Raw genomic sequence first — 14,829 nt, forward strand, 5'->3', positions numbered from 1 at the left:
GGAGGAAGATTTGTAGTGGAATTCCCCAAAATTCAGTGTTGTGACCCTTGCTGCTCCTGATATGTATTAATGACCCAGACCTTGGTGTGCATGGTACAATCTCAAAATTTACGGATGATATGAAACTTGGAAGCATTGCAAACTGTGAACACAAGAACATACAAAATAGGAGCAGGAATAGGCCATTCGGCCCCTCAAGCCTGCCCCACCATTCAATAAGATCATGGCTGATCTGCCCCAGACCTCAACTCCTCTTTCATGCCAGCTCCTCATAGCCCTCAACTCTCCAATATTTCAAAAATCGATCTACCTCCTAGTTAAATACTTTGTAATCTAACCTCCACAACCCTCTGAGGTAGAGAATTCTAGACACTACCCTCTGAGAGAAGAAATTCCTTCGCATCTCAGTTTTAAATGAGTGTCAACTATGTTCCCTAGTTCGAGATTCCCCCACTAGTGGAAACATTTTCTCAACATCTACCCTGTCAAGCCTCCTCAGAATCTTGTACGTTTCTATAAGATCACCCCTCATTCTTCTTAACTTGAATGAATAAAGGCCTAACCTGTTTAGCCGTTCTTGATAAGTCAACCCCTTCATCCCAGGAATCAGCCTAGTGAATCTCTTTTGAACTGCCTCCGATGCCAGTATATCCTTTCTTAAATACAGGGACTAAAACTGTGCACAGTACTCTAGGTGCGGCCTCAACCAACAACATGTACAGTTGTAACAAGACTTCCCTATTTTTAAACTCCAACTCCCCCAGCAATAAAGGCCAAAATTCTATTTGCCGCCTTAATTACTTGCTATACATGCGCGCTAACTTTTTGTGTTTCATGCACAAGAACACCCAGATCTCTCTGTGCTGTACTTTTTTGGAGTCTCTCTCCAAAGTGCATGACCTCATACTTTCCCACATTAAACTCCATCTGCTAAGTTTTTACCCACTCACTCAACCTATCCATATTCCCTTGCAGATTCCTTATGTCCTCATCACAGCATGCCCTCCACCTATTTTTGTATTGTTAGCTAATTTGGATATGTTACACTCTGCTCCCTCCTCCAAGTTATTAATATAGATAGTAAATAATTGAAGCCCTAGGACTGATCCTTGTGGCACTCCACTAGTTAATGGCTTTCCAACCTGAAAAAGACCTATTAATCCCTACTCTCTGTCTTCTGTGAATTAACCAATCCTCAATCCATGCTAATACATTACCCCCAATACCGTGAGCTCCAATCTTGCGTAATAATCTTTTATGTGGCACCTTATCGAATGCCTTCTGGAAATCCAAATAGACTACATCTACCGGTTCCCCTTTATCAACTCTGCTTGTTATATCCTCAAAGAACTCTAGCAAATTTGTCAAACATGATTTCTCTTTCACAAAACCATATTGAGTCTGTTTGATTGCTTTAAGCTTTTCTAAATGACCTATTTCTTCCTTAATAATGGACTCTAGCATTTTCCCAACGACTGATGTTAGGCTGACTGGCCTATATTTTCCTGCTTTTTGTTTCCCTCCCTTCTTGAACAGAGGCGTCACATTAGCGGTTTTCCAATCCACTGGGACACTCCCGGAATCCAGTGAGTTCTGGAATATTTTGACCAATGCTTCCACTATATCTGCAGCCACTTCCTTTAAAACCCTTGGATGCAGGCCATCAGGTCCTGGTGACTTGTCTGCCTTTAGTCCCATTAGTTTGCCAAATTCTTTGTCCCTTGTGATAGAGACTGTTACAAGATCTTTCCTCCCATTAGCTCCTTGCTTATCTGATTTCTGTGGGATATTTATATTGACCTCCACCATGAAGACCGATGCAAAATATTGGTTTAAATTATCTGCCATTTCTCTGTTTGCCGTTATCAATTCTCCAGTTGCATCCTCCATGGGTCCCATGCTCACTTTAGCTACTCTTTTTATGTATCCATAGAAGCTCTTGCTGTTTGTTTTTTTTATATTGCCAGTTTACTTTCATAATCAATTTGCTCCCTCTTTATTAGCTTTTTAGTCTTCCGCTGCTGGTTCCTAAAAGATTTCCAGTCCTCTGGCCGAGCAGAGGATAGTGTTAAACTTCAAAAGGACATAGACAGGTTAGTGGGATGGGCAGACAAGTGGCAGATGAAATTTAATGCAGCCAAGTGGGAAGTGATTCATTTTGGGAGGAAGAATGCGGAGAGACAATATAAAATAAAGGGTGAAATTCTAAAGGGGATGCAGGGGCAGAGGTACCTAGGTGTGTATATGTGCATAAATCAGTGTAGGTGGAAGGACAGTTTGAGAGCGCGGTTAATAAAGTATACAGCATCGTAGGCTTTATTAATAGGGGCATAGAGTACAAAAACAAGGAAGTTACGTTAAATTTGTATAGAACACTGGTTTGACCTCAGCTGGAATATTGTGTCCAGTTCTGGGTGCCACATTTTAGCAAAGATGTGAAGGCATTTGAGTACAGAAAAGATTCATAAAAATGGTTCTAGGGATGAGGAAATTCAGTTATGTAGATAGATTGGAGAAGTTGGAACTGTTTTCTTTGTTGATGAGAAAGTTGAGAGGAGATTTGATAGAAGTATTCATAATCATGAGGGGTCTGGACACAGTAGATGGGGAAAAACTTCCCATTGGTGAAAGGATCGAGCAAATGAAGGTACAGATTTAAGGTAGTCAGCAAAAGAAGCAATGGGGACATGAGGTAAAACTTTTTCATGCAGCATGTGTTTGGGATCTGGAATGCACTGCCTGAGTGTGTAGTGGGGGCAGGTTCAATCAAGGCATTCAAGAGGGAATTGAATTGTTATCTGAAAAGGAAGAATGTGCAGGGCAAGGGGAGAAGGCGGGGGAGTGACACTGGGTAAATTGTTCCTTTGGAGAGCCAGCACAGACACAATCGGCCACATGGCCTCCTGTGCTGTAACAGTTCTGTGAATTCTCTTACATCTATGCATGTGCCATTCCAACAGGTGTCATTGGAGCTGGAAACCCATTTTATTTTCTCCCTAGGGGTTAATGAAGAATTCTTCAGTTAAGCATAAGCCTCTGTCTTTCATTTGAGACAAATTAATTCACTCTAGAATAGAGATTGAATTTGGGGCTTTCCTTGTTTGTGTAGCTCAGAAGCACACCATGCTGTGTATTTACATATGGAGCTATCAAGACAATGTTGAAAACCTGCGAAGTTTCTGGTGGTGAGTTTTTATTAAAGTGTCAGTAAAAGGATTTTTTTGGTAAATGTTTATTTCCTGTTATTCTTTGAACATTGTAAATTGAAATGAATCAACAGCATCTGTATTGTTATAGCACCTTTAACATAGTAAAATGTCCCAGGCGCTTCACAGGAGCATTATCAAACAAATGACCAACTGATGACCAAAAGCTTGATCATAGAAATTTTAAGGAGTTTCTTAAAGGAGGGGAGAGAGGTAGAGAGGTTTGGAAGGGAATTCCAGAGCTTAGGGCCTTGGCAACAGAAGGCACGGCCACCAGTGGTGGAACGATTAAAATTGGGAACGCACAAGAGGCCTGAATTGGAGGAATGGAGAGGTCTTGGAAGTGTAAACCATGGCGCGGAGTCAACTCCCCCTTGGCCCCTTTATTCCCTTCACCCACTTGATCCTGGTCGTCACGTGCGACTAAGTCCTCTTAATTCAGGCTCAGGCTGGGTGTTCGGGATATCGGGGTTACAGGAGAGCCACCATCCACCTAATCCACCGTCAACGGTTAATGGCTTAGTACAAAGAGGAGGAAACTCAGTCCTTTCTTTAACTATCAATTTACTTTATTCACGTTGTTGCACAATGTAAGAATAAGGCTTATACACTTGGTTAGACAAAAGCATGCAACTCAAACTGGGTAATACAGTTAATAACAAAGCTAGCTAGAATCGATAAGCACACCCACTAGGTTCCTCTGACCTTTCCCTGACCTAGTCACAGAAAACAAAGGATAATACCTGAAAAAGGGGAGAGCTGACGCTGGCCAGGCATTCCGTTCTCTCTCTCTTTTACGTCGTCGCCGCGTTGCTCACACAGGGTCTTCCACTTCTGCGATGGTTGGTCTCCGGAGTTTCTCGCTGGCTCTATGCCTGAGATTCTCCATACTTATTCTCTTTCTTATCTCTTCGAGCTGTGCTGTTTCTTTCTGGTAGGTTTAGGCCTGCTCACCTCGTTTGTAGCTTCTCCTTATTGGCCCAGGCCCAAAGACCCCGGTATCTCACCGTGTCCAAATAAGGCTCTATTCCTGTGATCTCTCCCTTGTCTTGTCACATAAATTAATTAGTTCAAACTGGTTTTTACCAGCACAGGCCAATGTCTGAGCTCAGGTTACTTCAGTTCATGAACTATCCAGCAGTTTGTAACAGATTCTGTACTTCTTGCAGCCCCTGGCCAACATCTCCCCCCTCTTGATCCAAAGATACTTATCTTAGGATCATCAAGTTTCCTTTCTCTGTGAACCATTCTTGAGAACGTCATTGTCCCCCAGTGGGTGTGCAATACCGTTACATACAAAAAGATACGTTTATAAAACTTAGTATATACAGTTTTTTTTTTACAGTTTTTGTTTATATTGATAACCGTTCCTTCTGTTTCATTATAGTCCCATCATCCAATCTTCGCAAAATTTCATTTTCCACCTTCTCAGCTGATTTCCATTGAGTACAACAATTATTAGCGCACATAGAATCACTATGACAGCAATATGTGCTACAATTCTGACCCATGGATGTATTTGAACATTCGATCCCCAATTCTAAAACTTACTCCAAAACCCTGGGTCGCGCAACAATTCATTTGCCTTGTTGGCATGAGTTCTAATTGTTTTAGTGTGTTTATTCCATTGATGAATTCTCTCTTTTGCCTCTTCTGCTATTTGTGCCCAATCCGCTGTTGGGTGTGGGATGGGTGGTAATTCGGTGGCAATATATTCCCGTACCTCTTGATCTGTATCAGTACGTTGGACTGTGAGGTTCTCCTTTATCACTATTTCCGTTATTGGCTTAGGCAGGATTTGTCCACCAACAACCAAGTCCGAGGTGACATTGTGAATGGCTACATTGTGTCCCTCCAGAGGACACTGTTTCCATCCCTTGTTGTAGTTCATAGCAGCCGTGACTACGTTTGCCCCACAAGGGCATATTGTAAAAAAGTCTGGTTATTAACAGGCAGAATGGACCATGAACAATTTTCAGAAGTGCTGAGCCCGCAATTTGTAAGTTTCTGTCTCGTTGTCTCTTCCGGACAGGCCCAGTAATTCCCTCCTTGATGACATTTTGACAAATCTACCCCTTTCTCAACACCATCCCTTACAATAGCATGAGATGGTGGGTTACTTAAAGATATCCAAATACCCTCTTGGTACTTGCCCACGTTATGGACTCTCTTTAAAGGGTAGGTCAAATTGCTTCCATGTCGGGGAATATGAAACACTGCCCCAACATAATATCTTCCTCTATCCTTGTCACAGGTACCTAACACTCTGTTAGTTAAAGTCAAACTTCTGTTCCCTCCGGTATACCCAATGTTTTTCCCGCGCTTGCCAACCCATCCACACCCACATAATACAAATTTAAATCTTCTCGCTTTCCTTTGTTGGTTCGAACTATCTTGATCTGTGGAGCAAAGTTGTTTCTAGCCATGGGATAGTCTTCCCGCGTCGACACTGCTTCAGGCGCGTTCATTCGTCCTGACAGCTCCGATGCGGGTTCACCTATAGTCTCAAATATGGTCAATCCAATAGCAATGAAATGTATCACCCTCTTCATTGTGGGCTGGACCTGTAATATACAAGTGTAATTTCTGCTCGCATTTACAGTTTCTTTCTTATCCTATTTTAAGTCCAGTCTCTCCATACACTGAGCCAGACTGTCTATATCTTGTTCCCAATTTGCTTCTGATTCTAACCGTCCATTTCTTCTAACCCACTTACTTCCCCTGTTTTCTTTATTTTTCTTTCATTTTTTCCCTCTATTTTCCTCTGAGTATGGACGTACAACATCAGGTTGTCTTTCAAACACCTCCGCTTGGATCCACAGTTGATCCTGCTCTTGATCTCCCTGACCTTCGGTCGAAACATCGGTAGCATCAAGCATCACGTGCAAACTGTGATTATCTTGTTTTTCTCCTACTAACTTTAACTGATTAATATGATACCGGCCACTCTTATCTGGTGCCGTCAATACTTTGTATACAGATGGACTAGCTTTATCTACGATCTCATAGGGACCAGTGAACTTTGGACTCAAGAATGAGTTGGGCTGGTATATTCTGATCATTGCCCTTTGTCTGGGGTCCAACTCTATCGGGCTGGCTTTCACATCAAAATAAGCCTTGCTTTGCTGTCTCTTCTTTCCTTGTTGGTGGGCTGCTACGTAATTTGCTTCTCTCACTGTTTCTATTAATTGTTGCACACATTTTTCTGATATAATACTGTCCACCTCGGGTTCGGACAAGTCCAAACCTACTAACCCCTCTCATGTCCCTTCCCGTTATGAGTTTATAGGGAGTGTAGCCTGTTGATGAAGCCGCGGTATTCCTGATTACCATCAACACATTGGGCAGAACGACCTGCCAGGTCGTCTTGTGCTGCTGTACCATTTTAGCTATCATGTTTTTCAATGTCCGATTCATCCTTTCCACAATTCCACTAGACTGTGGTCAATAGGGTATGTGGAATTTCTGTTTGACCCCAAAGAGGGTCATTACATTTTGCATTACTTGGGCTGTAAAATGTGTTCCCTGATCTGATTCTATGCTTCGGGGTAAACCCCACCGAGTGAACACCCTTTCTAACAGAATTTTCGCGGTGATTTTGACTGTATTTGTTCTGGTTGGGAAAGCTTCCACCCATTTGGTAAACGTATCTACTATTACTGGAATGTACTTAAACCCTCCTGGAGTGGGGGGTAGGGGTCCTACATAGTCTATCTGTAAATTAGTCCAAGGTCCTTCTACTGGTCTAGTATGTCGGAGGGCCCCTTTCTTGACATTCCTATCGGGGTTGTGTTGTCCACAAATCAAACAATTCTTGACGTAGTGATCCACGCCACCTTTCATTCCAGGCCACCAGCACACCTCCTTTATCCTTTCCAGGGTACTCTCTGTCCCTTTATGTCCCCATAAATCATGGTACCAGTGGATTATTTGGTTTCGTCCCCCCTCTGGCACTACGAATTTTCCTTCACATAAAACCACTCCGTCCTGAATATAGACCCCCTTGTACTCTTTGTATTTGTCTGACCCTACTCCTTCTATCAGTTTTTTCAATTCTCCATCTTTCTTCTGCTTCTCTGTTAAATGCATTACCATAACCTGTTTCCCTTTCTGTTCCCCAATGTCCTCAGTCGGGGGCTGCCATTCCTGTCCATTAACAGCACCTTGTTTGGCTAGCTCATCCGCTTTCCTGTTCCCTTCGGAGTAAGTTTTGAATGAGCTTTTACCTTCGTGATCCCATATCCTTTCCCCTGTGCTCCTTCAAAGATGTATCTTAATAATGGGGCCGATGGAAGGGGCTTCCCATCCGCTGAGACAAAACCTCTCGCCTCCCATAAGGGCAAATGTTCCGTGAGGCTATTACAGACATACATGCTATCAGAATATATAACTGACCCGGGCGGGAAGTATTCTGGGTGGCCAACCACATATGCGACGGCTGCTAATTCTGCCGCCTGCACGCTTATGGTTTTTGGCAATTTTAAGGCTGCGCTAAATTTTTCCTGACCGTGTTCGTCTTCTACATATATCCCGCACCCAGTCCTCCTCTCGCCATCCTGTACTGATGAGGAACCATCCACAAAAAATTTTAAGTGGGGTTCTTCTTTTTCCTTTGCATCTTTGCTTTCGGGCCCCGTTGCTTTCTCCAATCCACTCCTACTCCCTCCTCTTTGTTTTGATACAAATGGTCCCTTGGGATCATTTGCTATCATGACTTGACACTCATGTTTCTCTCCTTGATACACTAGATTATCTGCCAACATAGTGGTAATTTTTACCCCTTTCACGCTTATGTTTCTTCCTTGCAACAATAGTGCCCACCTAGCAATTCGGTTCTGACTTACTGACCCGTCTTTGATCCTACCATCTAATAGTAACTGTACGGGGGTATGTTCTGTCAATATTGTAAGTGGGTTCAGTCCTACTATTGTAAGTAAAATACTGTACTGCCCAAAAAACTGCTAACAAATGTTTCTCGCACGTCGTATACCCGTGCTCTACCAGTGAAAGCATACGCGAAGCAAACTCTACTGGTCTCAATTTCCCGTGTGTCTCCTGTAACAGAACTGCCGAGAGGGTGGTGTCTGTGGTAGCTACCTCCAATGAAAATGGCTCAGTTGGATTTGGGGTTTTCAGGGCAGGCGCAGCAGCTAGTACCTGCTTTAAATCTGAAATGGCTAGTGTGTGCTCAGTTTTCCACTCCTACGCCGCATTCTTTTTCAATAGTTCCATTAATGGGGCCGCTTTTGTAGCGAATCCGTCAATGTGGTCCCTGCAATATCCCACCAACCCCGGGAAGGATCTCAACCCTTTTACATCCCTCGGGACAGGGAGTCTGCCAACCGCTACTACCCTTCGTTGGTCAATTTCTCTCTTTCCCGGTGTCAAGGTCATTCCCAAGTAAGTAACCTTTTGTTTCATAACCTGTGCTTTTTTAGGGTTTACATTTAGTCCCAATTCGTGTAACAATTGTAGTAATTCACTTAGTAGCTGATAATGTTCCTTTTCCATTTCAGTTTGTGGAAGTAAGTCATCTACATACTGCACCAGGCATTCAGGCTTTGAGAACCCTTTTAACCCTTCCGTTAGACGCTGGTGAAATATAGATGGGGAATTATGAAATCCCTGCAGCAGGGCAGTCCATGTATATTGTTTTCCTTGGAAAGTAAACGCAAATTTATATTGGCATTCTGTCTCCAGTGGAATAGACCAAAAACCGTTACTTAAGTCTAAAACTGTGAACCACTGTGCGTCCTCATTTTGTTTAACTACTGTCTCTGGGCTAGTTGCTACAGTGGGGGCCGTTAACGGGGTTACCTTAGTTAATTCTTGGTAGTCTATCGTTAGTCGCCAGCTACCGTCCGGTTTCCTCACCGGCCAAATAGGCGAGTTGTTAATGGAGGCTACCGGTCTTAGTATCCCTTGTAGCAGCAAACTCTGTATCACCTTTCCCACCTCCTCTTCTGCCTGTTTCGGAAAACCATACTGCTTCTGTGGTTTGGTGTCTGGACCCTGTATACACACACTCCCGGTCATTTTCCCACAATCATGTTTATGTCGAGCAGATACTACTGAATTCCGTGTGATGATTTGTTTTACTTCACGATCGCTACTCATTTCTTCTGGTCTCGTCCACATTTCCCCGAACGCTCATATCCTATCCTGGTATTCCCCCACCGGGACGGATGTGTGATCTATACTACCCATGCCCAAGGGCATTTGCCAAATCGCGCAATTAACTGGGTCAAAACAGAGTCCCGCTTTAGCCATTTCATCGCACCCTAATATATGTTCTTGTTCTCTGGTTAACTTAATGATAACCACTGTCTGCTCTATTGCTACGTCCCCCACACTGACTTCCAACGGTACGCTCACATATCCCACTCGTGAATGTCCTGTGAATCCGCTTAAAACAAGTTTACTTTGAATTTTCCAATCTACTTTACTAACATTGGTGGTGTTTACGGTGGTTCGGGATCCTCCAGTGTCCCAAAGGAACGTGACAGGGCGGCCTCCAACCCTACCATTCACTAGGGGTCTCCCTGTGTTATCCCACTGCGTGTCACACACCCATAACGGAGAGGCCTGCGACCGTCATTGTGGTTCGGGGTACGACCCCGAAGACGGTGCTATCTCTAGTATATCACAATGAGGATTTGACCTATTCAGTCCTTCCACAGGTAGGCTCTGGCGGTTGTTCTGGCCTCCTCCCCGACCTGCATTTTCTCGTCTCGGGTTTGGGCATTCTCTTTTGAAATGTCTCTCCTGGCCACAGTTATAGCAGTGGGTCGGCCCACCCGGATTTCTCCCTGTTCCTGGGACGGTTCCTCTCCCGATGCCTCTACTCCTTCCTCCTGTCTGAAAGGCTGGGCCTGTGTAGTTCCCCTCCCTTCATTTCTCCAGGTTATTGTCTGATCTTTGACAGGCATCGCCTTTCCCCCAGGGGCCTTGGAGAATTTTGTTGTTTCCTTCTCCCATGCTCTAACCATCCTCCTGAGTACCCAAGCCTCTATGTGCGTGTCATCAGAGGGATCAAATTGATCTAGTGCCCTTCTTGACTCCTCAGTGCCATGCGACACCAGCGTTCTCAGCCATCGGTTTCTAATCTCTGGCGTTGGATTGGCTCTATCTAGATTTGTGCCATTTACCCCTTGAAACACCACCCAGATGCGGGCCGCAAACGCGACAGGGTGTTCACCTTTTCTTTGATAGCATTTCGTTAGCGCCTCCACTGGGTCCCCTCTGTTAGTGCCCATGACGTTTAATACTTGATCTTTTAAAGCCTCATTTGTGCCTCTACCGAGTTTTTGCTCCTCTGGTAGGGCGGAGTGTCTGTGTGGTTGTTGGCACATTATAATTAATTTTCTTTCTTCAGCATCATCTAAGCCGTGTATTCCTCTCTGTTGACTGACCGCTTGGAACAGCTCCCTAGGATCATCCCCTGGTGTGCACGTCCCAATGTCTTTCGCAATATCCCTCAATTGCTGTACCCCCATTGGAGTGGAATATGTCATATGCGGGCCAGCTGCCACCTGACCATCTGCCCCTATCGCTGCCCTAGTGGTCACAAGGGGAGCCATGGGGGCCGATGGCTCCTTTGGTGCTGGCGGAGGATCCTTGGGTAGAGGGTCTCGTCATCATGGCCGTATCTAGCCGCTTCGTCTGCTAACTCATTCCAATCTGTGTCCCCTTCACCGTTCTCCTCACTTCCTTCGGGTGCAAAAGCACAGATTATACCTCGCGGCTAGCTGCTCTTGCAGTCTCGCTATGTATTTTTGACACTTTGTATGATCACCTGTATTACTTCTCTTTTCCTGAGATGCTGCTCTGAATCACATTCATGGCAGTTTTTAAATCACTACATTGTTGTTTCCATCCTTCCACCTCAGCTTTAGCTGCTTGGGCTTCTCCCTCTCGATTACTTTTTTCCGTAACTAGTTTTTCGCACTGTAACTGATATTGGTTCATATGCATCAAATCCGCACTTCTCTGTCCTGCAAATCAGTTACTTTTTCACTAAGGCGGGCCGCCTCCTCACAGAGTTTTTTATTCTCTTCCTCTAGTCTGTTCTCTTTTTTTAGCCTGCTGTTGGCATTCTATCCATTCCTCAAGTAAACATCTGATAGCTACTTACTTCTGTATTTTTTAAAATTTCCTAGTTGACATCTTCGCTTGTGCAATCTTCCAAGGGCTTCCCCTACGGGTTTTCCCTTGTTGCTAGCGTGACCTGCATACTCCCCGTATTGCGGCCACTTCCCTATTACATATTTTTGGAGGCATCCCTTCCAATCAGAACAATCCAAGTCTCCAGGGCTTGGAGATTCCCTTTGATTCGTCATCTTATGTTAGTAGCTACAAATTAACCCCTAAGTTCCTGTTCTCTCTGTACTTTGCCAATTCGGTTTGGCTCGAGTCTCCCGCTGACTCAACGGAGAGATTGATCCTCGTGCCCACCCAGGGACGCCAATTATGTAAACCGTGGCGTGGGGTCAACTCCCCCTTGGCCCCTTTATTTCCTTCACCCACTTGATCCTGGTCGTCACGTGGGACTAAGTCCTCTTAATTCAGGCTCAGGCTGGGTGTTCGGGATATCGGGGTTACAGGAGAGCCACCATCCACCTAATCCACCGTCAACGGTTAATGGCTTAGTGCAAAGAGGAGGAAACTCAGTCCTTTCTTTAACTATCAATTTACTTTATTCACGTTGTTGCACAATGTAAGAATAAGGCTTATACACTTGGTTAGACAAAAGCATGCAACTCAAACTGGGTAATACAGTTAATAACAAAGCTAGCTAGAATCGATAAGCACACCCACTAGGTTCCTCTGACCTTTCCCTGACCTAGTCACAGAAAACAAAGGATAATACCTGAAAAAGGGGAGAGCTGACGCTGGCCAGGCATTCCGTTCTCTCTCTCTTTTACGTCGTCGCCGCGTTGCTCACACAGGGTCTTCCACTTCTGCGATGGTTGGTCTCCGGAGTTTCTCGCTGGCTCTATGCCTGAGATTCTCCATACTTATTCTCTTTCTTATCTCTTCGAGCTGTGCTGTTTCTTTCTGGTTGGTATATATATCATGAAGAAATGTAGATGATGTCCTTTCGGATCTGTGCATACATTGCATAAAGCATTTATGTGCACGCCTTATGCGTACAAGTATATACTATGTATTGTGAAACTAGTTATACCACAATGCTCAATGCAATTGACTATTGAGAAATAACTTATTTTAGTTTGGAAATGCATCTACAATGGATGAGAGAGACAGAAACGAGAATAGTTTCATTACTTCAGATTATCTGGTAATTAAGTTGAGTTAATTAAGGAAAGCCAGCATGGATTCCATAAGGGAAAATCATGTTTAACTAACTTGCTGGAGTTTTTTGAGGAGGTAGCAGAGAGGGTTGATGAGGGCAATGCTATAGATGTGGTGTACATGGACTTCCAAAAGGTATTTGATACCATGCCACACAACAGAGCAAACGTGTAGCTCATGGAATAAAAGGGATGGTAACAGCATGGATACAAAATTGGCTGGGTGACAGGAAACTAAGGGTGGTGGTTAATGGATGTCTTTCAGGCTGGAGGAAGGTTTGTAGTGGAGTTCCCCAGGGATCAGTGTTGGGACCCTTGCTGTTCCTGATATAAATGACCTAAGTCTTGGTGTACAGGGCACAATTTCAAAGTTTGCAGATGATACGAAACTTGGAAGCATTGTGAACTGTGAGGAGGATAGTGTAGAACGTCAAAAGGACATAGACAAATTGATGGAATGGGCAGACAGGTGGCAGATGAAGTTCAATGCAGAGAAATGTGAAGTGATTCATTTTGGTAGGAAGAACATGGAGAGACAATATAGAATAAAAGGCACAATTCGAAAGGGGGTGCAGGAGCAGAGGGATCTAGGTATATATGGGTATAAGTCATTAAAGGTGGCAGGACAGGTTGGGAGAGCAGTTAATAAAGCATACAATATCCTGGGCTTTATTAATAGGGGCATAGAATATAAGAGCGAGGAAGTTATGTTGAACTTGTATAAGATGCTAGTTTGGCCTCAGCTGGAATATTGCGTCCAGTTCTGGATGCCGCACTTGAGGAAAGATGTGAGGGTAATGGAGAGAGTACAGAAGAGATTCATGAGAATGGTTCCAGGGGTGAGGAATTTCAGTTATTAAGATAGATTGGAGAAGTTAGGAATGTTTTCCTTGGAAAAGAGAAGGCTGAGAGGTGATTTGATTGAGGTGTTCAAAACTGTTCCCACTCAGGAAAGGATCGAGAATGAGAGGGCACAGATTTTAAGTATTTGGTAAGAGAAACAAATGGGACATGAGGAAAAACCTTTTCACACTGTGAGTGGTTAAGTTATGGAATCCGCTGCCTGTGAGTGTGATGGAGGCAGGTTCAATTGAATCATTCCAATGGGAACTAGACAGTTATATGAAAAGGAAGAATGTGCAGGGTTACGGGGCGAAGGCAGGGGAATGGGACTGAGGGAATTTCTCTTCAAGAGAGCCAGTGTGGATACGATGGGCCGAATTGCCGCCTCCTGCACTGTAACGATTGTGAATTAATTCATTTGCTGTTTGTGGCATTTTCATATATAATAGTCTAACTTCAAGGGTAAACCATTGATTATAAAGCACTTTGAGACATCCTGATTTTAAGATGATTTAAAAAAAAAATGAACTACCTACCATCAAGTTAAATTTCATATATAATATATATATGGGGTTCCGAAGAAGGGTCATTGACCCAAAACGTTAACTCTGCTTCTCTCTCCACAGATGCTGCCAGACCTGCTGAGTATTTCCAGCATTTATTTTTATTTCAGGTTTCCAGCATCCGCAGTATTTTGCTTTTATTTAAGTTAAATTTATGTAGTTTGGATATGGAATCTCATACCACTGCAGGCTGATTGTCATTTGCAACTCACCCACTTCATTATACCCACTGTCATCTACTTAAATTGGATGTTGTTTCAAATAATTATTTTCATCAATTGATTCTTGCATTTTTTATATTTCTACACTTTTTTAAAGAAATTATCAATTTACTTGCATTATATTTTACCCTTGTCCATAAATAGCACAGAAAGTCAAAAAAGGTATACGCTAGGGAATCTCATACCACAGAAAGTCACATGTTCTTGTTCATTAATCACACTGTTATTTGCTGCTTTTCCAGGACATGTTGATTTTACAATCGAGGTGGAGCGTGCACTAAGAGTCTTGGATGGCGCTGTTCTGGTTTTGTGTTCAGTCGGTGGAGTACAGTGCCAGACGATGACTGTAAACAGACAGATGAAGCGTTACAATGTTCCATTTCTTACATTCATAAACAAACTCGACAGACTGGGAGCTAATCCTAATCGAGCTCTTCAACAAATAAGGTTTGTGCTAGAATGTGAAAAATTTTGACAAACTGCGACAATTCTGATTTATGTTGAGAGTTTTCACATGCTTTCTACCTTTTGCCCCGACAGTAACACCTAGGGTTTCAGATCAATAATTAATTTAGGGAGGGGCTAGGGGTTGTGTTGTGGGTGTCCGGGGGAAAGATGACTTGCAATTTAGTGTGGTGTCCGTTCCATGAGATTAGACTGCAGGCTTGAGCCCTCTCATTTT

The 14,829-nt window shown here is 43.6% G+C and overlaps 1 protein-coding gene across 1 annotated transcript in view; it reads left to right on the forward strand.

Moving 5' to 3' along the window:
• gfm1 (G elongation factor, mitochondrial 1) overlaps nt 1-14,829 on the forward strand; it is a 150,461-nt gene that overhangs the window by 12,384 nt on the left and 123,248 nt on the right. Inside the window, exon 4 of the mRNA XM_068042152.1 lies at nt 14,390-14,594. Coding sequence (XP_067898253.1) covers nt 14,390-14,594 — 205 coding nt within the window. The remainder of the gene's footprint in view (nt 1-14,389; nt 14,595-14,829) is intronic.

Source organism: Heterodontus francisci, chromosome 11, assembly GCF_036365525.1.
Source record: "Heterodontus francisci isolate sHetFra1 chromosome 11, sHetFra1.hap1, whole genome shotgun sequence".
NCBI lineage: Eukaryota > Metazoa > Chordata > Chondrichthyes > Heterodontiformes > Heterodontidae > Heterodontus > Heterodontus francisci.